This window comes from Larimichthys crocea, chromosome XII, assembly GCF_000972845.2.
Source record: "Larimichthys crocea isolate SSNF chromosome XII, L_crocea_2.0, whole genome shotgun sequence".
Classification (NCBI taxonomy): domain Eukaryota; kingdom Metazoa; phylum Chordata; class Actinopteri; family Sciaenidae; genus Larimichthys; species Larimichthys crocea.
This window is the reverse complement of record NC_040022.1, coordinates 15,201,727-15,228,454: the sequence shown is the minus strand read 5'-3', so window position 1 is coordinate 15,228,454 and position 26,728 is coordinate 15,201,727. Positions and strand designations below refer to the sequence as shown.

At 41.9% G+C, this 26,728-nt stretch overlaps 1 protein-coding gene across 1 annotated transcript in view; it reads right to left on the bottom strand.

Annotated features, from left to right (window-relative positions):
- Positions 1-26,610, bottom strand: part of ece2a (endothelin converting enzyme 2a) — a 68,184-nt gene extending 41,574 nt beyond the window's left edge. Inside the window, exons 1-2 of the mRNA XM_010750887.3 lie at positions 26,433-26,610; positions 24,870-25,034 (exon numbers count right to left, since the gene is read on the bottom strand). Of these exons, the coding sequence (XP_010749189.2) occupies positions 24,870-25,029 (160 nt within the window). The 5' untranslated portion in view covers positions 25,030-25,034; positions 26,433-26,610. The remainder of the gene's footprint in view (positions 1-24,869; positions 25,035-26,432) is intronic.
- Between the last annotated feature and the right edge of the window lie 118 nt (positions 26,611-26,728).

Genomic DNA, 26,728 nt, shown 5'->3' with positions numbered 1-26,728 from the left:
CACGAGTATCATCATCACAACTTTTTTTTCTTTTGTATACAGATGACTGACAGATTAGAAATGTCTGGATCTCCACTGGAGGGACGATACCCGGACTCATTTGATGGTGTTCAACAGATATCGGAGCATGATCTGATGACAGCAAATACCACAACTTATGTTTGTAAACTCTTTAGCGTTTCAGTCACTCCTCATTCATTTGCCACAACATTCATGGTCCCCTCAGGATGAATCAGAATAAGTCACATCATTAACACTAACGATTTTTCCTTTAGACTGAGCTGTCTAAGTCTTCTTTTAATATTCTCAATGTTCCTCGGCAAACAAACACAGGGCTCTCTCACATAATGTTATTATAAAAGGTTTATGTTATGGGCATTAGTTTTAATTATTTCAGCTTTGTTTGTGTGAAATCTGTCAGTTTGGCACCAAAGTTACCAAACGGCACACAGATGTAATGAATTCAATATTTACAGAATAATAATTACAGAAGGGAACAAAACAAGGTGCCGTAGATGCCAAATTAATTCAAAATGGACCCAGATTCTGTCAGTGAAGTCATTTAAGCTGCGGATTACATAATCAGTGTTTCTAAGAAGTTTATTCTTTAGTTTTACTTTATAATTATACGCTAATTTACTGGGTATTCATCGTCAATGCACAGCTTGGGAGTTATAGTTTTTCTTTACATGTTTTTAAGTAGAAAGACTTTTTTTATTTATGAAGTAGATTTTCTAGCACAGTTGTTCATTGTTTGTACTAATGATTCAACCAGGAGATTCATGCCCCTGAAAGCCTTAAAAGGTGCTCCAGATACCAGTCACTTATCTATTCTTAAAATAAATGGCACATTTTGCAACCTATGCCCTGTATGGTGGACTCATTTTATATCCTTCTCCATTTATTTATTCAGGGTTTTCCTTTGTTTCACCATGTCACCAGTCTGTTTGTTGAGAGCTTAATTATAGTCTATTGACACAGTTTGGCTGAACACCAAAGTGACACCTGTCGCTGTACCGCACCTGTCGTATTGACAGTCACATCGCAGGCTCCGATCACAGTCACTCACAATATGCTACAGCACGTATCCCAACTGTGTGATACATTTGGCACATGAGGGACTGACATCACGAAAACAAACAGCTCTCTTGAATAGTTACAGTAATTCAAGTGTGCTGCCTTATCTCGACAGTGAAAATATCAATATTGTCACAGTCTTTGTCAGGTCATGCTACCTACATGAGTAAGAGCGCACCGGAGAAGCTTGTCGACGGCTGTTTGCTTGCACGGTTGAGTTAACAGCTGTGTCTGTCAACAGCTTTCCCCTCTCATTCCCCTTGATATTCATTATAGCCACGCTGAGTCAGATGCCGAGGTACCAATATTTATTTTTCCATCAGGCTATTCTAGCAAGAAAGTACATGCCTGTGTGCGTGTGTGTGTCTTTGTGTAACCACAGACTGTACTGTTTGTCCTTTTTGAATGGTAGTGCTTTAACCTGTCAGTCAGTCCGTGGTGTAGCAGCAGAGATGAAGGTCATGATTCAGCAAGAAACTGTGAGCGTGTGAATGTGTGCACAATAAAAGGTAACAGGAATCAGAGGAAGAGTCACAAACTGTACGTTGATGAAGTTAGTTTGTTTAACACTCCTCACTAACATTCTGTCCAAAGCTTTAAGACACGAGACACACGGACACATCACCGTCACTGTCAGGTGCTTGTATTTGCATGCAATGAGGATTCAGAGCAGCCTGTTTAAGCAGTAACGCACAGGACATTATAAGAGTGCAGATTAGCCAAAGTCAAGGAGATAACGTGTGTGAAATTAGAAGTTGGAAGGTACAGAGACAAGCTGACAAAGATTCTGCAGAGATTTCGTGACAATTAGCACAAGACGGATGTAAAAAGGACGTTTTACTGCCTCAAAAACTTTGAGGTTTCAGCCTTTTCTTCCAAGTGTGTATGTGCGGCAAGATTTAAATGAGGCCAAAACTTCTCAATCTCAGTGTTTCAGTGAGTGTGAGTGAGTTGGTGGATAGTCTGACACATGCTGTGAACAAGAACACAAATACACAAATAAACACACACACACGCATTGTTGCGTAGAGGGGAGAAGAGAAGGTAACAGCAGTATAGGCATTTTCAATTAGCCACCTACCAAGACCACGTCTGTGACAAAATGAAATGGCCGAAACAGCACAGGTATTCTCAAGTTTTAACACACATACACACACACACACAGAGGCTCAAACTTGACTGGTTAATTTTCTGCCTGGTTGGCAGGCGAGTCTGTCAGTTCAAGGTGCCTGCGTTTATATGTAAATGGCTCTATTGCCTGACCTTGGTGTGATTATGCAGTATGGATCAGGTTTTAACAGATGAGAGCCGGCTCAGTGTGTGAGCTTTATGGCTGACCAAGCATATTGATCCCTGCAGGAGGAAATAGCATGTCTCTCTGCAGTGTCATTGTGTCATGGTCTAATCTGAATCAGAAGACAGTATATTCTAAGAGTTTAATTAGTTTGGTCAGGCATGCAAGCAGCTTTAAGGAGCCACAGCTGAGAAGAAATTGCCAGGTTACAGGTGTTATCAAAGAAGCCCACCAAGGCTCACCCCTCTTTGCCTAAAGTTGGGATTTTATGACTCAAATAAGTCCCAGAAAAGAGCAAATGTCCTTTTTAGATGTGGCTCATGCTGCGCTCATGTGTGCTATATACCACATATCAAACTTTGATAGGTAGGCCAGTCAGTTTCCTTCAATGAGCGCATTAACATTTAGCCGTGGAAAACATTTCATGTTAAAATTTAAACTGCCACCTCTATTAAGCATCACTTTCTCATTTATATGGAGTGGGAGTGCATAAAGGAAGGACCTTTTATTGATAGACTTTTAACATCTGTGCCAGCAAGCTAACTGGCTAAACCTGCTGTCTGCCTCTGTATTAAAAAACGGTGCAGGTGCTGACAATTTATGATACAACATAAAAACACTTGTGTATCATAATAATTGCCTGTATAGACCAGGTGGGAATGGCACTTCAGAATACAATGGTAGCTGTGTGCAGATTGCCCTACATTTAAAAAAAAAAAACACAGTTCAGTTGCTTCAACCCTTTAAAATATGAAGACTTTCTGGCCATGCACCAAAATAGTTACTGTGGTTTGTACTGACATGATAGTCTGGTTTGGTCTGCTTTCAGGCCACCAGTGAACAGCTGACAGCAGTGAAGTTGCTAATGAAGAGTGAGTCAGCCTCAGAGACAGGCTGGTGGATGAAGATGGTGATTAATGCTGCATGCTCCATCCACTCCTTTGGTCTGCTGCTACATGCAGTGTGCCAATGCCTCATCGCTACTCTCCATCGCTCTCTGACAGACACACACACACACACACACACACACACACTTTGATTCATGCAGTCCTACAGCTGCTTGTCTGATATGTAAGGAAAGCGTTATTTATCTTTGCTTCTTTCAGTTGTTTGCATAAGCCATTTCAGTCTAGAGCGTGGGTAAAGTAGGGTCATGCTGCAAGCATCTGCTGCAGTGAACTGAGAAACGGACCGGCCTGGACTGTACAACAGGAGATACACACACCAAAACACACACGATGGTCTGTTCTCACTGAATCATGACCACTTCCTGTTTGGCAGGAACTGGTTGTTCTTCATCCATGAGAAAAGCCAAGAAACAAGAAGTGGAGGAGGTGAGAAGGAGAACATAGGGAGAAGTCAGACTGTGTGTGTAAAGTTATGTAGTCTGTATCTCCCAACAAGCTCCCTTTAAACACTAATCTCCATCTTTTGGAGGCTGACCTTTCACTGGTGCTTCCTGCTCAAGTCAGAACAACGCCGTGATGTCAATCACTCAGCCAGGAGGAAGTACTTATATGGTCACGGGAGCAGGAGCTGAAAGAGGGGCTGTGAAAGTCACTGTAGTAGCTCGGAGGCTACCTGCAGTGTGAGGAGGTGCTGCTGAGACTCTCAACAGCTCTGCTTTCCAGGCTGCAGGGGATTGAGAGGGAGGTATGAATGACAAACAATTTCATGGAAATGGGAGAGCGAGGGATGGCTGAATGGCTGGGAGTGTGAATGGGGATTTGAGTGGAGGAATTTAGTGGGCGGGGTAGAGAGTGAAAAGGGAAAGAGATGCAGAAGAAGAGCGGGATGAGATAGATGAGTGTGAAAAGAAGTAATTGGCAAGTGCAATGATAAAAGAGGGGAGAAGTGGAAGCTGGAAGTGAGCGGGTGGTATGACGTATTTAGAGTCTTTCTCCAACTCTCTCTTCTCTCTGTTGCTGCTTTCTCTATTAGGCGTCTCTGCTGCAGCGTCGACTCCAACTGCATACTTGATGAGAGAGCCAGCACAGGTCCCAAGTCTCAACACACACACACACACACACACACACACACACACACACAGTTTGATAAGGCAGTGCCAGGCTAAGCGCTAAGTCTGGCACCAATTCTGAACCCACTGCCTGACACACACAATCACACAGACACACACACACACACTAGAGACAGCAGGTTACAAGAGGGGTTACACTTTTCACTTTTCAGCACCATTTCCCAGCTATGAAATATGTATTTATTACGTTTATTGCATATGTATTGAAGAAAAGAAACACACAATACCCACTAAAATACAAAAAAGCACTTCCATATCATGCATGTAGGAGCACACGAGTACATCTAGCTTAACGGAAGTGATGCAGCAACAGACACGTACAAACTGTTCTGCAGTTCTGTACACATGTGGGAGGTAGCAGGCCAGATGCAAACAATATGATTCATTCTGTTCAAGCTGCATTAAAAAAAATGCTAAATATATATATATATATATATATATAGATATAGCTAATATATATATATATATAGATCCCGTCGATAAAAATGCGCACAACACAGCTTATGTGTGTATTTTGGAGTGATAGATATTATGTAGTAGCTAAGACACTAGTTAGCTTTCCAAATGAAAATAACTATTCTTTATTTTGTTACCTTACGAACAAAAAATAAGAGGATAAAGAAATGTGCACACATTTCTGGGGAGCAGACACTTGCTGACGCTCGTACTTGATATTTCATGAGAGCACCGTCTAGACGTGCAGCTAGTCTTAAATCTTATATTGCCAGCCCACAGCTGAGTTAGTGTCTCTGTAAGGTTGTACTTCAGGTACTTTGAACTCACGTCAACATGTTTGGCAGGTATAATGTTTGCCATGTTAGCATGTTAGCATTTTAACATTTGTTAATTAGGTGTAAACACAAAGTACAGCCGAGGCTGTTAAAAGCACAGTGTTGGACAAAGTATTGGACAAAGAGATCCAAAGGTCACCAAAGTCGACAGGCCTCATCCTCTCGAGACCATGAATATGTGGCAATCGATCTAATAGTTGGAGAGATATTTCAGTCTGTACTAAAGTAGTAGACTGACTGACACGCCAACAAGTAAACCGTAATTATACTTTGTTTCTTCCTTTGTCTGGTATTGTTGAACATTTTGCACATCAGTATGTAGAAAATACTTTTTACGTAATTACAATAATGAATCATACTAGCTCAGAAAAGTATTCCAGCAGGATTTCTCACATTACTGGCAAAAATAATGCAAGTCTCTGACATTTGTCACACGCAGAGGAGCGTGAGACTGTAGATTAAACAGCTTTACTTTATAATAACCAGTCCCATCTGCAAAACAGAGCGTAGCACACACACACACACACACAAAAATAACTGGACGCAGATTAAAATGCTGTTGGTGAATGAACAGCTGAACGGCCTTGACGTAAAATGTTCTCTCCGCAGTCAGTCGTTCAGGAGTATGTGTGCAAAGACTATGATTCGCCAAGGCCAAGAGGTGTCTCAGTCAATGACAATCAGATTCAAACCTGAATAGTAAACTGAGCCAGCATGTGTGTTCAGACAATGACGTCATGCCGCTGTGTCCTGGTGAGGAGGTTAACGCACAGAGAGTCCTCTGATGACATGGGACCTCATTTCCTGGCCCGGGAGGCTGATCTATGACAACGCTCACACCTGCCCAGAGTCTGTCTCAGGTTAAGGTTTAGACTGCTGGGGGGTTAGAATTACAATGACAACAGGGAGTGTGTCCTCAAAGGAATGATAGCTTCCTTTATGTGATGGAAAAGCCAATGAAAAGCCAAGAAGATTATAAACTCAGAGTGTGCGAGATGTTTCTTTTAGCTTCAAAGTGAAGAGAGCAGCATGTGCACCTTTGTTCCCTTTGGGCTAAATAGTGTCACTGATAAGTATTCATAACACTTTGTACATCATGTATAATTCATGTTTTATTAAGGGGTGACATTGGAGACCAGATCTTAAAGTTAGTGGGAAAATACAACTTTGAATCTTGTTATATGCCACAGAATATACTGTCTCTGACGGGCCTTAATCTATCAGCGTTACACTGATCTTCACTGTCTCTTATTATACTCTGGACTTGACTTTGACTGTCAAATAAAATGGAATATCTACACAAAACTGGATGATACAAACAGAATCAAATAATATTTTGTTACATGGTGATATCTGCTTCACATGAGTAATGAGCAGTCTAGCTAATGTAAATGACAAAAGGTTAAGCTAGAACAGTCAAGTGTGTAATTGTTTTCTTCTCTAACCTGGGCCAAACTGTCGTCACAAGACACGACTTCTTTGAAAGCAAATCTGAGATGTGGGCTGCAAAGTGGGTTAGGAATATATAACAAGCAGACTCAAAAACGCTCCTAATTATCACTTAGAAGATGATGCCAGGGGAAAAGACAATGTTTGATGCCCCAATAGGCTGATGCTGGAGGCTGCTATGTGCCATTAGCCACCATCCAATTACTCATTACTTAACAAGAGCAACATCCATGTCCTGCAGAACTTCTCCTTTCTCTTTTTAAAGTACTTCAACTGGAGCACCAAATCATCGGGGAACATTCCCAAATTCTCTCTCCCCATCAATCTCATTCACTCCACAACTCACCCCCATTTAGGTATTGCTGGGAAATGCATTAGGAATAAGATTTAGACCTTAAAATGGGCTGAATGGGAAGAGCGGGAGGCAGAGACTGTGAAGGGGGAATTCTCAGAGAGATGAGTGAATATAATGCTTCGCGAGGGTAAATTCTGCTGCCAAAAAGTGGTTATATCACTGCAGGTCAGCGAGGCAAAGTGTAATCATGATAGAGATGAGATGATGAGGGGATGAGGGAGGGGGTGTGGAAGAGGGAGGAGAGAACAGGCAGACCAGATGTCAGCTCCTGAAGATGAAAATGAGCTTGATAGCAGCAGCATGGTTAGAAAAAAAAATGTGGGGGGGTAATGAGACTCATTTTAAAACCAAAAAATGAAACAAACATAAGTAAATGCAGGGCACGTATCCAGAAAAGCTGCATTTACAGACGACAGATCAGTTGAGACTAAAAAGCATCAATTGCTCAGACAGATGAGAACATTAGACTTTTCAGTTGAGCAGCAGGGCATCTTCTTCCCCTCCTCCACTCTCTCCTCTTTTACTTCTACCATTCCTCCCTACACCTCTCTCTAATGTATATTATGTAACCTGAGCTACAGACTCCAAGAGGAGAGGGAGGTTGCCAGGGACGAAAAGCAAGAAAAGGCTGTGTGCAAAAGGTAGAGACAGAAAGACAGATACATGTAGACAGGCATAGAAACAGACCTGAACACAGAGCATGCACAGGAGGAAGAAAGAGACAGAGATGTGAGGCATGAGAGCAGTTGCCATGAGTCGTGAGAAGCCTCTTAAAAAAAAGAAGAAAAAAAAGAGGAGGCAGAAGCTGAAAGTGAAAAAGGAGAACGAGACAGAGTTGAAGGAGACGTGTCAAAGAACTGGGAGTAAGCAGGAGAAGAAGGCATGCAAAAGGAAATAATACTAGATGGGAGAAGAATTGGAGAAGGGTTAGGGAATAAAGATGAAAATATTTTGACACAGTGGATGTGTCAATGTTTTATAATGTAGCCGTACAGTATAAAACCTGAAGAGACTCTCAGACTCTCTCGTCATCAAACAGTCATGGAGCAGGCACTCATCAGCTTTCACACAGCTCCATAAGCAGCGTACTGTGACAGGAACTGCATTTATCATTCAAGCATAATGCACAGCAGGCAAATGGGACTTGGCCTCTTTAAACTAAGAGCTATGTCTTGTTTGAGGGACTGAAAAGAAATAAAACCTCATCGGCTGGGGCACAAGTATGGACAAACAGAGTGCGACAGCATGCGTCCTGACACGCAGCACTCTCAGCCCAGTTTGGGTTTATGTGTGATGATGGGTGACATGTGTATTCTGTGTGGGATTTAATCTGCATGCGAACACGAGGTCTGGAAAGACTCCCAACAGTGGGATTTGTGAAAATCTGCAGCTCAACTCATTCTTTTCTCCTAATCTTACTTTCTTCATTCCTGTCTTCCTTTTTACCCTTTTTTTCATGAACCCAATAACAGGTAAATCGACTGTCCCCTTAAACCCCTCAAAGCTTAGCAACCGTAACTAGGCACCTGATCTTTATTGAATTTGGGGAAGTTTAAGCTGGGGAAGAAAGCACCAAACACATCAGTTAGGCTTCATATTAAATGCCTCGTATCTTGTTGTTAGAAATGAAACATGGAACTCGGACTAACGAGCTCCACACTGCAATGCAAGAATAATAAATTTTATTTATTTGCGAAGGTTCATTAACTGGTGATATGCAGACTTTTAACCCAGGACACGTTGGACAACTTTTTCGAGGAAGTTTTTCTCAAATGTTGTCGATTCAATCCAAACTTTTCAAACGATGTTATGTGCATCAAAATATATTTATGGAAATGCGGCTATTGTACACTGCATATGTGTGCCATCCCAAAAGGGAAACCTTGACCGTCATAGCAACAGTAACCAAGGCAGGCGGAGCTTAGCGAATGGTCAACTGAATGCCAATGTTTTATAAATTCCTCCATCTCCCTGTGGTATCAGTACAGTGCACTAACAGCATATGACATGGCTGTGATCCACAGAGGCTCTCCCACTCATTAAGCTCACACATAGAAACAAGGACACCGTCTTCTTATTACAGTAAAATTAATGCATTACAATGTGTTTTTAAATAAATATTGTCTTAGGGAGTAGGTAGCCATGGCAACAGGCAGAGGAACTGACTGCGATGGTGGTTTGGGTTTGTGTCTCGGTGCTCTCACACACTCCAACATGATTTTTAATACTGTAGGGATGGGAGGGATTGTCTTGATTAAGTGTGTTGCATTAAACAGAAGACTGGACTCAAACCTCATGGGTTTGTTGCTCTCCGTCTCAGTTGACTAAACAAAACTGCCTCTTCATTTCTTTCATTTGTGAGTGTGTGTGTGTGTGTTAGGGATGGCAGGGGGTATTGCAAAGCCCCTGTTCGCAGGTTAAGTGAACAGAGCATGGCAGACCATCTGCTCTCTGATTCCCTGTACAGGCCAATATAGGCTATGCATGCACACAGTTGTTTGTTATGCTCTAATGGCGCTAGTTAATCCTAGCACCACTGGACAACATAATCCTCCATCCGAACGTGAGACTCCTCCTCAAAATACCTTTTGCACTCATCGCTGCATCATTATCCTTTAGCAGTATCCTGCTTAAACTCAGCCACAGTGAAGCATGCAACTTTAAAAAGGGCCGTCAGCAGAGAGCACGGCAGACCAGCAGTAATGATGTGCTGAAATTCCCCTTCTTGCTTCTATTCGCAGTTTTGTTAGACAGCTGAAATGCAGCATGAACACACATTAAATGCCACACAAAAAGTGGATATTCAATGCAATCTGATCACGACAAGCAGTGGAGCCTATGGGCATCATTCCCTGACCCCTTCGATTATTGTGTTCCACTCTAACAGAGAAAATCCAATATTCCTCACTCCAGTTAACTTTTGTTTACATGCTGTCTCTCTCTGACATGCAACTGTGGCGTCGAGCCATGAAAAATGTAACGTATGCGTTATTTTACATTACATAGAACTGCAACCTATGATTATCCTCACCCTCGATTAACTGATCATGATTTCCTAAAGCCTAAGCTGACATATTTAAAACAGCTTGTTTTGTCCAACCAACAGTCTTCAGTGTCCAGTGTGTAAGAGGGGCTCTATTTGTAGAATATGAGATGCAGCCATATTTTTCATAGTATATAATCACCTAAAAATAAGAATTGTTGTGTTTTTGTGATCTCAGAAATCACCACAATGTTTCTACATCTACATTAGCCCAAACACGGGCTCTAGATCTGTCCTTTTGTGTTAAGTCCTGCAGACTGCTTCTTTAAACCCCCAAAGATATTCAGCTTACAGTCATAGAAGTCAAAGAAAACCAGCAAATAATCACATTTAAGAAGCTGGGTATTTTAAAACAAACATCAATATTGTATTAAACATAGCAACTGATGATATCACAAGTTTTTCTGTTGGTATGGTAATGGCACAGTTCAAGCACAGCAGCACAGAGAGTCAGTGATGTGCAGTGATGAAACTGAGGGGACAGGTGGCTTTCAGCGAGCCAGAGTCCGCGCTGAGTGGTTTCCACCATTAATCAATTCAATCTCTTTCTCACGCTCACACACTCACGCACACACACACACACACACACCTCTCTGTACTCTTTAACTTGTCTCACTGAGCACCCTCATTTGCTTTCTGGTCAGTTCATCCAAGCACCAGTACCCACAGTAATACATACAGACAATGCAGCAAAGAGGGACTAAAAGCAATTGTCCTCGAGAGAAAAGCATCAGTGGGATCTATATTAGTTTCATTTCTACTTGTTCATGAATTCTTATCCAGCATGGCATTTACATGGAGCCTTTCATTCTGCTACTGATAAGAGCTCAATCAGTACATAATAACTGCTGTAAAATTATTAACCGCCTCATTCTGAAGGAAATTAATTCATCTATTGGCTATAATTCCATCATTTACACTAAATGCTACTTCCAATTAGCCCCTATTTTATTAGATTTAACACTTGGCCTATGTTTGGTCTGTGCTGTCTGTTTGACCATTGTCATGTCTAACAAAAATCTATGGTGAAATTGAATATATTCATTACATCATGTTGACTTAAGACTCTTCCCAGCATGTGTCAGCATTGACGCAATACCCAACGGGCATTTGCAGACTCATACTTTTGCACACAACACAGCCTTGACATACATAAAGAACTTGATCAAGGATTGGATGCGTTTGATTCAGCAGGTGTCACATTTCTCTGACTCCCTACATCAGTATAGTGGTGTTAGGATGAAGGGTCAAACAAGTTTCTGCCGCATCTATATATTAGAGCTACAAGATAACTCGTATCAAAATGGAAATTTGGACTCCTACCTTAATGCAATCTCATCCTGCAGTATCTCAAGCAGCGAGATCCGTTCCAAGTGGTCTAACTTCTTATCAACAAACGACAATACTGCGCTACATCATGTGATGGACTATGCACAGGAAGAGGTGGCAGAGATGAAAAGAAATCTAAGGTTTGTTAGAGAGAAACAGAAGAGTAACACGGTGAAAAAAGCCTCAGAGGAACAAAAAGAAATGGAACAAAAAGAGTCTCAATCAAGAAAACCCTGTTACTGGTAGTGAGAAATTGTTACAACACAGCGCAGCGACACCACAATTATTCAGTAAACAATTACATGAAGAGTCACCACAAAATACAATATATGAAGATATATATATATATATATATATATATATATATATTATATATGAGATATTATATATATATATATATATATATATATATATCTTCATAGACAGAGATTAGTTTATTAAAAACTGTTTCCCATAAAGAAAGTGAGAGATAACTGAAATGTTATGTGAAACAAAGAATAAAACTCTCTTTTTTCAGCCAGAATCAGTGTTGGATATGAGTATCTTTCAGACAAGGGAGGGTGCAAAGGCAAGAGTGCAGAGTTACATAAGAATATCACAACTAAGCTGAACCAACTCTGTTATGCATGCCGCATCATTAGTGAGAGATGAGATGTACGGACAACCAGAAAATAAAGCAAAGACTGACACTGAGTTATGCCAACAAACAAGAGCGCTGAGACAGACAGAATTAGCTGCAGACAAACAGAGACTCAGGGAGTAAATCTGTCAGTTAATAAGGCACAAACACAGACAGACAAAAATGTTAGTAGTTAGTGTAGATGTGTTGGTGGATATTTAAGCATTATAGCTAGGAGGGAGAGCAACAAACAGACAGATCCACTGACACAGGCTGGGTGAGACAGAAAGACATGTAGGCTGACACGAGGTGGAGGTGCAGGTCTGTTAGTCTGTGCCTGCAGCATTACAAGCAGTATTATGTAAGAAGGGACCGCCTTGCACAAAGCCAGCGCGCTCCTAAAAATCCTATTGGACACACACATGCACAAAAAAAAAATGTATTTAACGACTTAGCTGCAGTAATGGTCTTACAGAGGAGGATGACGAGGGGATTTAGAGACATATGTGGAGGACACGGAAATGGAAGGTTCTAGTGAAAGATAACAGCCTGAGGAGGTAAAAGGAAAGAGACAGAGGCCAAGGTGATGTCCTCATACAGCTGCAATGATTGTGGTAGTTTAGACCTGGAAGCTAAACTATGTGCCATACTGCATACAGTCTTATGAGGAGGGTCTGGACTTTATTAAATGGGGTACTCTCACAACAGACATTTTAAATGCTACACCCAAAAAGACACAGGTATAATCAACAACATTAATAACGGCTTCATCCTGTATTAGTGTCTTTTTAAGCCACGTCAGTGAGCATGTATACACAGTGGAATGCGACAATAATGTTATTAACAATATCTGTGCATTTACTGATAAGTTATGTCAAAATTCTGTTAATACCAGAGTCCCTGCACAGAGAATATCAAGGAGCAACTTACAGCAGGAAAAATGTAAAAACAAACAGAAGACCATGGTCGGAAAAAAATGCATATTTAACATGTAAAAAGCGGGATGCCCTGCCATAGACAGTATAAATAATGGATGTTGTATCTGTGACATTACAGGCCATTATGAAGATCAGAATGTGGTGGCTCTGGCCATCTTGGCAGTCTTGCCTCTGCCTCCTCTTGGGTACACTAAAAATTGGCAAAGATGTGGCTCATTGGTGGACTGAGGTTGCTGCTTGGGTAGAGTGCTTGCACAATTCATCGGTTTGCTTCCAATTAATAAAGGAGAAATGCTGATTATACATTAAGCAATTATTTTGGTCACTGGAGCGCAGCAAAAAAAAAAAAAAAAAAAAAAGACAACACTGGCATACCTTTTTAAGTTGATATGGTGAACAGTTGCTTATTTACACATCCAGCAGATACAGAACAACAGGAGTATGCATTTCAAATTGTGTTTCTGGCCACCTGATGAATATAAATCCAATATTCTCTCACCTCTTTAAAATTCAGTTTTTGGGCTCCACCAATCAGGCTTTTTAGCTGCAGGGACTGCCATAATCAGTTCCCTGCTGTGGTTGGAAAGGAGGTTGATGAGAGCAGAAAACAGAAAATTTGTGGGGCAATGAGCTGAAAGATGCTAAAACGCTCTGTAGAGCGGGGAAATGCAACTCTGGGTTTGTTACTAAAAGCAACAGCTTTCACATACACAGTCATTTGTTGTCAGTATAAACAGTGTAATTATAGAAGCTTTAAGTTTTTGGAAAAACTATTTTCCTCCTCCCTGTGGGATGACTGATGTCCTATGGTGCACATTGTCATTTCCTGCTCCTCTCAGCATTATTTTGTACTAACTGCAGAAATATTTTAAGCTCATACCACCATACTGTAGTAAATATGGATGTAAAATGAAATAACAGCACAGCTGGTTGTTCAAACTACTATATATAGTATTCACCATCTATGTGTCTGGCAGTGGTCCGCACAGTACACTCAGTAGACTCTGAACATCCCAGTGAACTGGTTTAATTCAGAGATAGAAGCAATAGTGAGCCTGGTGATGATTGTCACATGAAAGGATTCACTCACAGACCCCAAAATGTGCGACCACATCACCACACCCATCTGAACGTGACTGAACTGTATAACTCCACATTGCCACAGTAACAGTGCGTCACTGCAGAGGGCTGAATAAATCGGACATCAATGACGCACACACAGTGCCATTACCTAGCTGACAGGGCTTTCCCTGCTCAGAGCTATGTGATGATAGGTTGATGACGACATTGAGAATCAGAATCTACGTCACTCTCTCTTGGACGGGCGACTCTAAAGGACACTCTTATATTCTTTTACTTTCACAAACCTTGAGGTGATCGTGCTGTATCTGTACAGTTTGACAACCTTTTAGCAAACAGTATCATTAAAAGCGTGTGTCATTATGTCATTTGTGTGATTTCCAGCTTCCGATCTATCTAACTGCATAATAAGTGATGCTGACACTGCAGTGGCTGTTTAGTACCTTGCCTGGAGTACACGCTTATCTGGGTTGTTGGACACCGGTTATTCAGCTGTGACTGTGAGCTTTGCTGTGTTATATGCCTGTGTATCCTCAATATTTTGTGCCTTATCTTGAGTTATCAATTGCAAATATGAGGAAACAATTGCAAACAATGATATTACTTCATGATTTATACTTGTTTCATACTTGAGGCATCATCTTGATTCTGTAAATCATAACAAAAGCATTTTATGTCACTCTTAGCTTAATAGCAGGGCGACGTATGCTTCAATGCCTCTGTATTGTGCACATCTGTTTTGTTCATTTTGGCAATTGTTAGGCTCTCTTTGAGCACAGCAAAATCGGGTAAGTCTCTGAAGGCTTCATCAGTCTTTACGCAGAGTCCTGGCTATCATTTTAATGTCTAACATGCTGATTTTTTAGGACTGAGCCTGTCGTTGGACTCATAGATCTATGTGTACAAGGTCACAGAGAAGTGACTTTTTGTGCTGCAACATACAGCGACTGTCACAGCGAGGGGAGCTTGTCTCTTGGTATTCATGACAAAAGAGCAGTGCGACTTTGAATGCACTCAGATGACCCTCCTTTGAGGTCGACATAATGTCTTTGTGAGGGGAAATGCACAGCGAGCTCCAGGATGACACTTCAGCTCTTAAGAGGCGACTTTGGCTGCAGATGCACCTCTCAGCAGCTACTCTTCCTTCCTCCTACTCCTCCTCCTCCTCCTCTCTGCTAGGGTAGGGAGGAAGAGAAGAGGAGGTGAGAGAGAGGAGAGGTAGGGTAATGAGATGCAGAAGTGTGCAGTGCAGACAGAGGAGGCTGTGTGAATGCCAATCAGAGATATATATTCCCCAGGCTCTACAAACACACACACGGTTTTGTTATGACATTGTGCTTGCAACATAAAACCAACAAATTTCCAAGAGGTTTGTTAGATCAAGATAATTTATTCTCAAATACTGTACAAATCCAATTGAATGTGTCAGATTTATGAACGAGTTATGTTTAATTGCAGACTTGAGAAGGTGGGCACACACACCAATAGCTCACAGCAACACAACATCTGCAGGCACTTGAGCTGGGCCGCATTTGAAATGCAAGGCTCTGGTCTGAAGGAAGCTGTGCACTGTACTGGGGCTTTACAATAGTCAAAATGATACGTAGCCATGGAGACGTCCATCTCTGAGATTTCTACCACTATCCCAATACAATGGAAGTAAATGGAGTCGGTGCTGAAAATGACATTTTACTTAAAATGGTAAATGGACTGTACTTATATAGCGCCTTTCTAGTCTTCCGACCACTCAAAGTGCTTTACAGTCATACACTGATGGCACTGGCTGCCATGCAAGGTGCCAACTGCTCATCAGTTTTGGAAGCTAACCATTCATACATCGATGGCACAGCCTTCAGGAGCAATTTGGGGTTCAGTATCTTGCCCAAGGACACTTCGACATGCAGACTGGAGGGGATCGAACTGCCGATCTGCTGATTAGTGGACGACCTGCTGTACCTCTGAGCCACAGCCACCCGCCTCAACTGCAAGCTATCGATCCATTATCAGTATCTCCATTATATTACTATCCATCAACTAAATTGTTACTATAAATAATAGCCATTTGTAATTTAAACAAGCTTTAATACAGCTCTAATTAAGAATTACTCATCAGATGTGGTACTGTAGTGAATATATATCATCTGTCTAATACCTTTTTATACAGATTGAAAATGAGATCAGAGCAGCTTCACCATCCTCACATTACATCTTTGTCGTCCACATTCATCCAATCCATTTTATGTTTTCTAACATGCTAGCTGACCCTCACAACAATAGCACTTATGTATGCTGCATGCATTTAATCAAATCAAGTAGCCAGTCGAACCCACTGGCTAGCTGTATAATTTGCGCTCCGTGAAGAGGTGAGTAACGGCCACACAGCCTCTCTCCTTCAAGCGGTCATATTATTACCATAAGTGAGTGAATCAGAATTGTGTGTGTGTGTGGTCACCCCCATGGTCCGCCCGCACAAGCCCTCTTACCAAGGGCGTTCAGTGTCATTGAGAACAGAGTGATTTCACTGAACCTCAACGTCTGCATACAAACAGAAAACACACCTACTGCTTCTAACAAACATCCTGTGAGCCCTGCATCATTGTGTGCAGTCTACATACACACACACACACACACACACACACACACACACACACGTATAATCACAGGTCAGAAGAGATTTGATAATAAGATATCTTCTAATTTCAAAGAACTCCCACTGCGACATCAGAAACCCGGTGACACACAGACACACACAAGCGCACTCCCTCTGTGCTCTGTTTATCAGGGCCAGGCCCATCGATCATCCTAGCCTGGTTGCCCGGGTAACCCCGTTATTATTCAAAGCACGGAGCACCAGCTTGCAGAGAAAGCTGTGTATATGTGTGTAGGTGTGCGAGTGTGCGAGTGTTAGTTAGGTAGTGGAGATTCCCATTGGCTCATAGGCAAAAGCAGCCACCGGTTCAGGCATCCTCCCTGATCTGCATACCTATTAGGGTGGACATTACCTCAAACACACACACACACACACACACACACACACACACACACAAACACACATAAAGTGACAGTGGAGCATGGCTATCTCTCCAATAAAATTTCACATCTCTCCTCATTTCTATTGCCCACCACCACACCCCCTCGCCTCCTCCGCTCCATCCCACCCTTGTGATTTTCATTCAGCTTCCTTCCTCCATTTTTCTTCCCTGCTTTGCTGCATTCCATTCAGCCCGCGCCCCCTTATCTCCTGGCTCCCTCGCTTATTTCTCATTCACATTCTGCGGCTCTGCGGCTCATTCATAAACACCACCACTCCTTACAGCGGCAAAAAGAGGGGGGTGGCGGGTGGGTGGTGGGGGAGGAGAGGGCGGGATGGAGGAAGGGTTGCCCCTACTGACTCACTGACTGCTGCATGGTGAGGGCTCCCTGAAAACTGAGCAGCCAATCCGGATGCTGTAAAGAGGGGGAGGGTAGGGAGGAGAGAGAGGGAGGGAGACAGCAACATGGATAGGGGATGGGGGGTAAGAATACAACTGGCTAAAACTACACTCTTCTCCACCTCCTCTGTCACCCATTCATCCCTACAGCCATTCATTCATTCATTCGTTCAACCCACCCTCCATTCACACCTCATCTGCTGCAGTTTGGTATCCACTGCAGACGTTTTAGCACATCGAGGTGAAGTCAGACAGTGCGGTGAAGAGTTTGTACTGTCCATGCACACTGAATTTTGTGGACAGTATGTGTGTGTGTGTGTAATTTCCCTCTAGTTGAGGCCAGAGGACACTGCAGAGTAAACAACCTCCACTTCCTTTGTTTCTTGAGCAGCTCCCATTCATCACTGCATTACCGTGTTCCTCACTAACTATTTAAACCAAAAACGACCCAACGCAATCTCACTACCTCGTTGCTGCTCATTATTACCAAATAAGACATGCAACATCAATGCAAGACCATGACATCAGTCTTATTAACATAAAAACTTGGCTGAGATATCCTGTAATCAGAATGACTTAAAGCCACTGTTAAAACACATAGAACCAAAATATTCCTTGAATTCCAGCTCTGAATACGCTAGAAGGAAACTGCCAGCATAAACTAGGGCAGCGACAGGGGAGGACAGAGCTGATACAAGCCTATCTGATCAGACGTGCTCCGCCTTCAGCCACCAGAGGAAGGAAGGGCTGCAATCAATAAAAGGAAGGGCAAGCGTGAAATGGCCGAGGCCTGCCTCTCTTGGTTCCATTATTCCTCTGAAAGGTGCCTGTTCCTCACAGCCTTGCTGCTGCTGCTGCTGCCGTTGTTAGGGGGAGGAGGTGTGTGTGCATGCATGTGCTTGTCTGTGCAGAGAGTGAGAGATATGAGGGAAGGAAGAGACAGGAGGAGAAAATAGTCGGGGGGAGGATATGTGAAAAAGATGAAATGGATGGAGGAGTATGGTTATGATGGAGGAGAGGAGTGAAGGAAATAAAATAAAAAGGGTGATAGATACCAATGAGGGGAAAAAGGGAGGGAAAGGTTACATGGAAAAAATGTAGAAATGAGGTTTGAACTCCCCATGAGCAACGGCATATCTGATGTCAGCTGGATCTTCTGACAGCTGCTAAGACCCCACTCTCTGTGTTGCCAGTGACTTTCCATCCCATCAGCATTTTGTGCCAGTGTGTGCGTGCGTGTGAATTTCTAACACTGCGGAAAAAAGGGGACGTGAGAGGACTGTCACCTAAGATCTCCCTGTTAATAGTGAAATGAAATCCTCCCGCTCAGCCTATATGTTCCTCCAGCCCGACAAGTTCTGCATAGGTTTACAAACTATCAGTACATTCTTATGTGCACAGCTTCTTCCCAGTGCACGCAGTGATAAGGACACTGTATTGGGTGTCTGACCTGTAGGCAGAATCTTCCAGCGTAAAAGTGGGAGTACTTTAGTCAGCAGCACAGATACATCTACAATAATCACACTGAATATTGGAATAAAAATACTACAGACTTTAGTAAAGATCAAACAGCAATACTGACTGATAGCTACCCAAGAAATGTGGGATGCCAATTTCTGAATGAGTCGTAGCACAACATAATAGCCCACCAACAGTTAGTTAAGAGTCTCCTGAGAAAGGCTCCCACAGCTCTCGACAATGCTGTAAACACCTCTGCTCCAGTTATATGTAGGCTGACAGGTTTCGGGGACACAGGTGAATATCTTTGATACCAAATAGGCAAAGGAGAGGGGGCGGGGAGGTATGAGTGAGGCGATCTGGTCGACAATAAACAAGAGATGTCAGACAGCGAGGAGGAAATGGAAGAGGCGTCAGGAGGTGATAGAAGGAGGTGATGGAGGCTGAGAGAAGGAGACTGGAGTGAGGAGTGAATAAGCAGGATGGGGCAAGCAGGAGGCAAAGAGGGCGACAGACCTTACATTGTCGCTAGCATGTGCTAATGTTTTTTATTAAAAAAGGTATAATGTAAGGTGGCCCCGAAAGTGCTGTGTATGCGTTTTCAAGCTAATAATCTTTTCTTAATTTGCTTGTGCATTGTCTGCTTCTTAAGTTGCAGTGTACTGAGCTCTCAGGGCCACTGCAATAATGTCACTGTAGTCGAGGCACAGGGCTATACATAGTCACGAAATAGCTGAGTGAACAGCCACAGTCACGGTCTCCTACTATTCCTCTGCCAATAAACACTGCTTACATCACCCCGAGGAGCTGAAGGAACCCAGAAAATGACAGGAGAATGACGTCAGTAGGCGAACTAAAAAGAGGGAGCACTGCAGGATATTTAGAGTGAGTAAATCATACCTATAAGTGTATTTCATGCACAGTGAGGAGGCACTAAAAATGTAATTCACTTAATTAATCTGCTGATTAAACTCTTGACTGCTTGTATTAAATGTCAGAAAATAGTGGAAAATGCTCAAGAAACCCCAAATGGCGTCATCAAATCACTGGTTTTGACAACATAAAAAAGCAGACACTGTCTCAAACTCTTCACCAGCACTAACTAAGTTTGCTCATACGTCATCTACTGAAGAAGACCGTGAGATGGAGCTGAAAGCTCCGTGAAAAAGCTAGTGAGCAGGAATCATTTAACTACTATTTTTATAGGTCAAGAATAGGTTTTCAGACCCGAAGATATTTACCTTCCCATTGTGAAGCACAGGAAAAAGCAGCAATGTCACATTTCAGCGGCTGCTACCAGCAAATACATCTTTGCAAATCAGCAAACTTTAACAAAACCTACAGATAAATCATCAGTTGTTAGATGTAAAACACTGAAAATACACAAACTGTACAGAGCAGTGCGTGTCAAGTACACACCTACACATGTTTTAGCAGCCCTGAGGAGATTTTGCGTCATGCCATTTATACCGGGTGTACTGATGTTAACATGTAGAAAACCTGGAAGGTACATAGCTACTCCCAGGATACAATCTTTACTCACACACACACACACACACACACACACACACACACACACACACGTCAAGCCACACTCACTGTTGGAGATCAGAGCCATTACATCATCACCACTCACCTCGGGGGAACAAGGCAAGAGCGCTGACCACTGGGAGATGTGGGGTCATTACATCACTGGCAGCAGCCCAGAGCAAGCCATAAAAGAAGGAGCTGTGGCTGTGTGGCGGGCGGGAACTCACGCGGTCCGTGTGCGAGCTGATCATTGCTAATGCTTGGTAATGTTGCGAGCACACATACAGGTCAGGTGGAGGGGTCAGGGACTGTTTGACGCAATGCTGTGACACACACCACCTCTGGCCTTCAGTTTACCATGCAGCTGGAGCAGTAATGAGCATAGTTATGTCACATTATGAGGCCACACAATGCTTTTCAAAAAATAATACTCATCATTATTACCAAGGCTGCAGTTTACAATCGCTGTAAAAGACTGGAAAGTGTATTTTTGCTTCATAACTGTAAACCATCACATGTTTTTTCATGCTGTTCTCCTTATTATTATTATTGTTCCAAGAAATGTACTCTAAATTAGCTTCTTTGTGAATCATTTTAACACAGAACCAACACTAACCTCATGTCACTGTTGTTGAAGTGGGTGTCTGAGTGGGCAGTGTGCAGCTTCTAAACCAGGATATGTTATTATGAATGATTTTACCACCTCGACCTGAGGATCAATACTGTATCTACTTTCCAAAATCAATCCAGGAGGCTCAGGAGGAGGAGTGTGTAGTTCCTGGAGTTGTGGTTTGATCTCTGGTGTCCTTGAGCAAGACACTGAACCCAAAATTTGCTCCAGGTGGCCAGCACCCTTTCTTTGCAGCTTTGTCGCCGTCAGTGTTTGAGAGTGAATGTGAGGCAAATTGTTATTTATCTATATATCTATATCATTTACCACGAGTTGGAAAAAAAGATTCATAAAACATTCTCTTCATGTTAACAAGAATACTTCTTACGCTTTCATTTTATTTTTAGCTTTTTAAAAAGCTGAATTGTCTCAGCTGGGCACCACGTTTAGCAACCGTAACACAAATAGTTGTAAATAGTTTCAATCAATTGGGGACTCATTTCTGCTCGGGCTTTGATGCACGAGTAAATATTTACAGCAGCGGGATGGTGTATGTGAAACTGGCTCAAAATAAACTACAATTCCCAAGTTTATTATAATGAGGAAACATGAGCAACTGTGTGGCTCAATTATGTGTTTTTGGACAACAACGGAGGTCTGTGGTGCAGAGGTATAATCAGGTTTTAGATACACAAATAATACTTGTAGGAGCAATTAAAGTTTGGATTTTGTCTTTTCAGAATTTATTGACAATTAGAAAAATATAGATAATCACCAAGTAGAGCTATTATGATCCTACTGCCAGTATAAAGTTGGTGAATTGGTTATTAAAAACAATTCATGTCTCCATTCAGTATTGATCAAGAGATCACACTAATGTTTGGTCATGCCTGCTTACGTTACTAGTTTCAAATCCGTTGACATACAGTAATAGCTTTGTGTGTGGTTATAGTCTAGACACAAGGACAGATACCGCTGAGTAGGCGTTCAGGACAAAGAAAGAATAATAAAGAAAGGCAGAAGTGGGTTACCAAGAAAGTGGGGAACAACAACAACAGTGTGATGGGGGAGGCAGCGTCTCCAGATATTAGAAAAGCAGGTGGAAAGAAGTGGGGGTGAGGAGAGAAGCGGAGAGAGAGTCAGCAAAATGTAACCGTACAGATAAACAGAGGACACAGACTGAAACAAAGTGCATGAGCGAAATGACGAAGGACAAAGACGTTAAAACTGTCATCAGCATGCAGCAAAATGTTCCGGTTCCTCTCATCTACGCACCCCTCCCTCCTTTGTATCTTTCTCTGTGTGCTGTACAGATTATCATAATGGAAATGACCTCCGTCTGAGACAGTTGAGTGGCCCAAACCTGATTAGTTATTTGCCTTCCTTCCATCTCTCTTTCTTTTATCAACCCATCACATACACACAAACAGCCCCGTGGCGCCCTGAGTCTTTCTTTAACGTCTTCCCTCCTCTCTGCCAAGTTATGCCCTGGCCCCCCTATCGTGATGATAATTTATTGTGTCATTTTATACGAGCCAATGGTCTCCCTGGTTTTTACAGACTTGACAAGTGAGGGTAGCTGGGAGATGTGTACGGCCATGGCAGGCATTTGTCCAAGCGTGGTGATATTTTAAGTGCTTTTAAGGCCTCTTCACAACACGTGAGGGTTAACACATCTTTACAGAAGAGCTTCTCTATATAGATTCCTGTTTTTGCGTGTGTGTTGTTGAAGAAGACATCAACACGTGCTAGTGACAGAAACGTGCAATTTCACGATCTGGCAAGAGGAGAGAGGTAGAGAGAGAGAGAGAGAGAGAGAGAGAGAGAGAAAGAGAGAGACGTAGAGAGAGGTAGAAAAAGAAAGAGATGCCCTCCAAGGTGAGAGCTCTTCAGCGATAGAATGGCTCTCCTTTGGGTTTAAATCAGCGTGCAGAAAGTGGTCAGCCCTGGTGTTGCCTGCTGCAGTGTAACGCAGGAGAGAGGCAAGAGAAGATATTTTATACATCGACTCCAGAGCCTCACTAACGCCTCTGCTGTAGGTGTGTCTATGACGCACACTGAAAAAGTGAGGCTGCATACTATCTGTCTGTCAATATTCTCACCTCGAAATATGCTGCAAATGCACTTTTTTTTTAATGAGCAGGGCACCAGACTATCATCGCCTACATTTAAAAAAAAAAAAGAAGATAATAAAAGTTGCCTGTATACTGGCACTGTACTCTTGTAGGAATTGCAAACAGAGAGATTTTAGTTGAGCAAAGAATAGACAACTTCTGACGATGCACACTTATACACACACACACGCACACACACAAACACACTTACACACACACACACAGCAGAAGCTGCTGTCACTCCCTGACACAATTTTAACAAACCCCCCTGACACACACAAACACACACGCAAACACCACTGAGCATGCATAAACAAGGCTCGCAGCAGAAACATATAGACCACCATAGCCCTCTATCCTTCTGTGGAGGTATAGCAGTCTAACAACAAAAGACTTTAATGCTGCCAGCATAATGCCAGCATAATGGTGTCTGCCTAGAACTCATCCAAATGAACCAAAACAACTCAACCCAAAAACAACTTCTTTACAACCAAAAATTGCCCAAAATGGGTCCTTTTCAGTGATCCTGTCAGAAATGACTACATCAAAGTGTACAAGGAAATGGTTGTTTTATTCACGATTACATCGATGAAACAAACTAATTCAGAACCACTGTAAGGCACAGGTCCAGAGCTGGACACTTTCTATCAGCTTCAGTAGACAAGTGACAATTGGCTTTGCTTTAAATAAATATTAAACTAAAAGAGATCCACTGAAGGACTTGTATATACGGTGATCCGTTTTTGGCTTTCAAATCAATCTGTTGCATATTTTGTGCCAATTTACATACAGGCTTATTTTGTGTTCAGCAGCCACAAACACAATGTGCTTGCTTCAAATGCTTTTGTAGCAGGCTTTACAGAGCTGCAGGGCCATTTAAAAACAGCTACTGCAGGCAGTGAGTGCAAGAAAACTGGATATATTTTAAGGGAACAGTGACATCTTGTGGATGTTTGCAGAAATGTCACTCCGAGACCCAGTGATTCAACTATCTTGAGTAATGAAATGTTGTTTCTAACAAAAAAGAATATTGTGAATGCGACTCTTCTATGTCCTTCAAAGTAAGAATGCAGCAGCACAGTAGTAGCAGTATGACATATTCAACACAAAGCCAACAAGATCTTTCTTCAAGGCCAAAATCCAGATTAAAACATAAAGAGTTAGTTATTGAACCTCAAATGTGGTTTGTACAAAAACCTGTTCCATTGAACAGGAAAAATATCCAACAAAGGACTGATTAAGTATTAAAACTCAAGATCTGGCTCTACTTCAGAGTGAATGTAACAACCTGTGATGCAGCATCTGCACATCCAGGTGTCAAATCCATTAATATCTTTATATAAAGACTTCACTTCCACCACACTAACTCCAAACAAATGGCTGCCTAGGAAAATGTATGAGCAGTATAAATGATGCTAATGACAACACTGACAGCCATGATGATGGTATCTGACACTCATAATGACAAATGGTGACAGGCATCTTGACACCAGAAGGTAGAGAGATGACAGAAGGACGGGGAAGACTGACTGCCTGGACTCAATCTGGGCAATCCCTAATTTACCAAGACGTCCCCAGATGGTGACAAAGAGTGATGCTTAATGGTAGACTTTGTGTTTCTTTTTTTGTTTACATAGCATTGTGCGGTGAAAAGGTGACAAAATAGGCTTCCAACTATAATACAGATAAAATCAAAACAACAAAAGTACTAACCAAGTATCAGGATCGAGTCGTCTTTGCCGACGTGTTTTTCCAGAAGGTGCTGGAATTTGCAGAAGCTGCCCAGCCAGTCGTACGACTGCTCTGTCTTGTATCTTTCATCCCAGTAGTCAACGTCTTTGTACCTGGAGTTGTCATCCGGCAGGTAGTGCATATTCTCTGTGACATATAAACGTGACATTATGATATTATCTGTTTTGGAATAAAACACTTTCAAATGTTGCTTTAAATGTATTAGCTCTGATCCAGGAACGAACATAAAAAGTATTTATATTATGGTCTATTAATTTCAGACAGTCAGAGGTCACAAGAATGTTCATCATACAAGCTCATCAGAGAGAAATAAAACTTCTAGTGACCGATTGTTTGTCAACAGTTTTGACTGGATGCTTTTCCAAATTCAAAATCAATATATGATTTCAGGGCTTAACATCCGACCACTATCATAGTGTTGTGTAAAGCTTCAATTATTATCAATTACTCAACTGACCAGAGAACATTGTGGTAATTAATTAATACTTTCAAGTAAGCTTTCATTCCAAGTGCCAAATATTTCCTTATTCCAGCTCCTTTAATGTGATGATTTGGATTTTATTTACTGATATAGCACCTTTAAAAACAGAGTTCACAAAGTGCTTTGACCAAGGACGGTAAAAAGACAAAGCACAGACATGACACTCAGACAAAATAACAGCAGAGAGACAGGCACTGAGGCCAAACATGGTAGACAATGAAAGATAAAGTGAGGGCAAAAAAATAAGAAATACAAGATAATAATTTCCATGAAAGCAACCAGACAACTAAATTAATAAATAGGACAACAACACATGACCTCTGCTAACATTTTATAGACTAAACATTTTTGACTGAATGATTCAATAATAAAATTGTTGTTGCTGCTCTGTCATTGTTTGTTGTTGTTTTGTTTGACACACATTGTTTACTGCATGTTTCATTGAGATGTTTAACTGTTGAAATCACTGCCTCGAGTTACGGCAGGTCACAGAAACTGAAGGGTCACCAAACACGACGTAACACCGGTGGGAAGTTGTAACCACTTGGTTGTAACTCGATAATGTAGCACTAAACCGTATTTATTATTCAAAAACCGACCGAGAGCGGCTTTTGCTCGTCAAGCTTCTCTTCGGCATGGCTTTACACTTCACATTTAATAACTGGTTAACCAACAACTGGTTAACCAACAACCGGTTAAACAACAACTGGTTAGCCGCTAACGTGGCTAAGTGGTGACACGAGTCCTCTAAGCGGCCGCGGTGCTAACAGTAACGTGAGTGTAATGGTAGTAAAAACGAGCACACATGTGAGCCATTTATACATCCGTTTTATGAATTAAACACACAATAAACACATTAAAAATCATTTTTTAGTGCTGCGTGGTGTTATTGAACGCCCCTCCTTGTACACAGCGCATGCGTGGATAAGTGTATTTAGAGGCAAACGCTGTCCAGCTGTTGCAGCTCGTTCAATATCAAATACTATAACACACCTTAGACAGAACAGACCTTGTAATTTGTCATATTTTAATTAGCTACTCACCAGCTATTCGTTAACGACAGTGGCTCTGGTAAAAAAACAAAAAAAAAAATCCGCCGGTTTGTAACAGTGAAGAAATCCACGTGTTGTAGTTTCACAGCGTTTAAAGCTACAGTGCTCCAAACACACCTACAACAAAGGAAACTTCAGTGAGTCCTAAGAGCCAAGAGCCTAGTCATGAAGAATGCTGAGCTGACCAGTTCCTCTTGTCCAACAGATTTTATTGACCCTGTGTTAACCTGTGACAAATAAACCTGAAACTCGAACCTTAAAACTACATTTCAGAGAACAAGGGAACT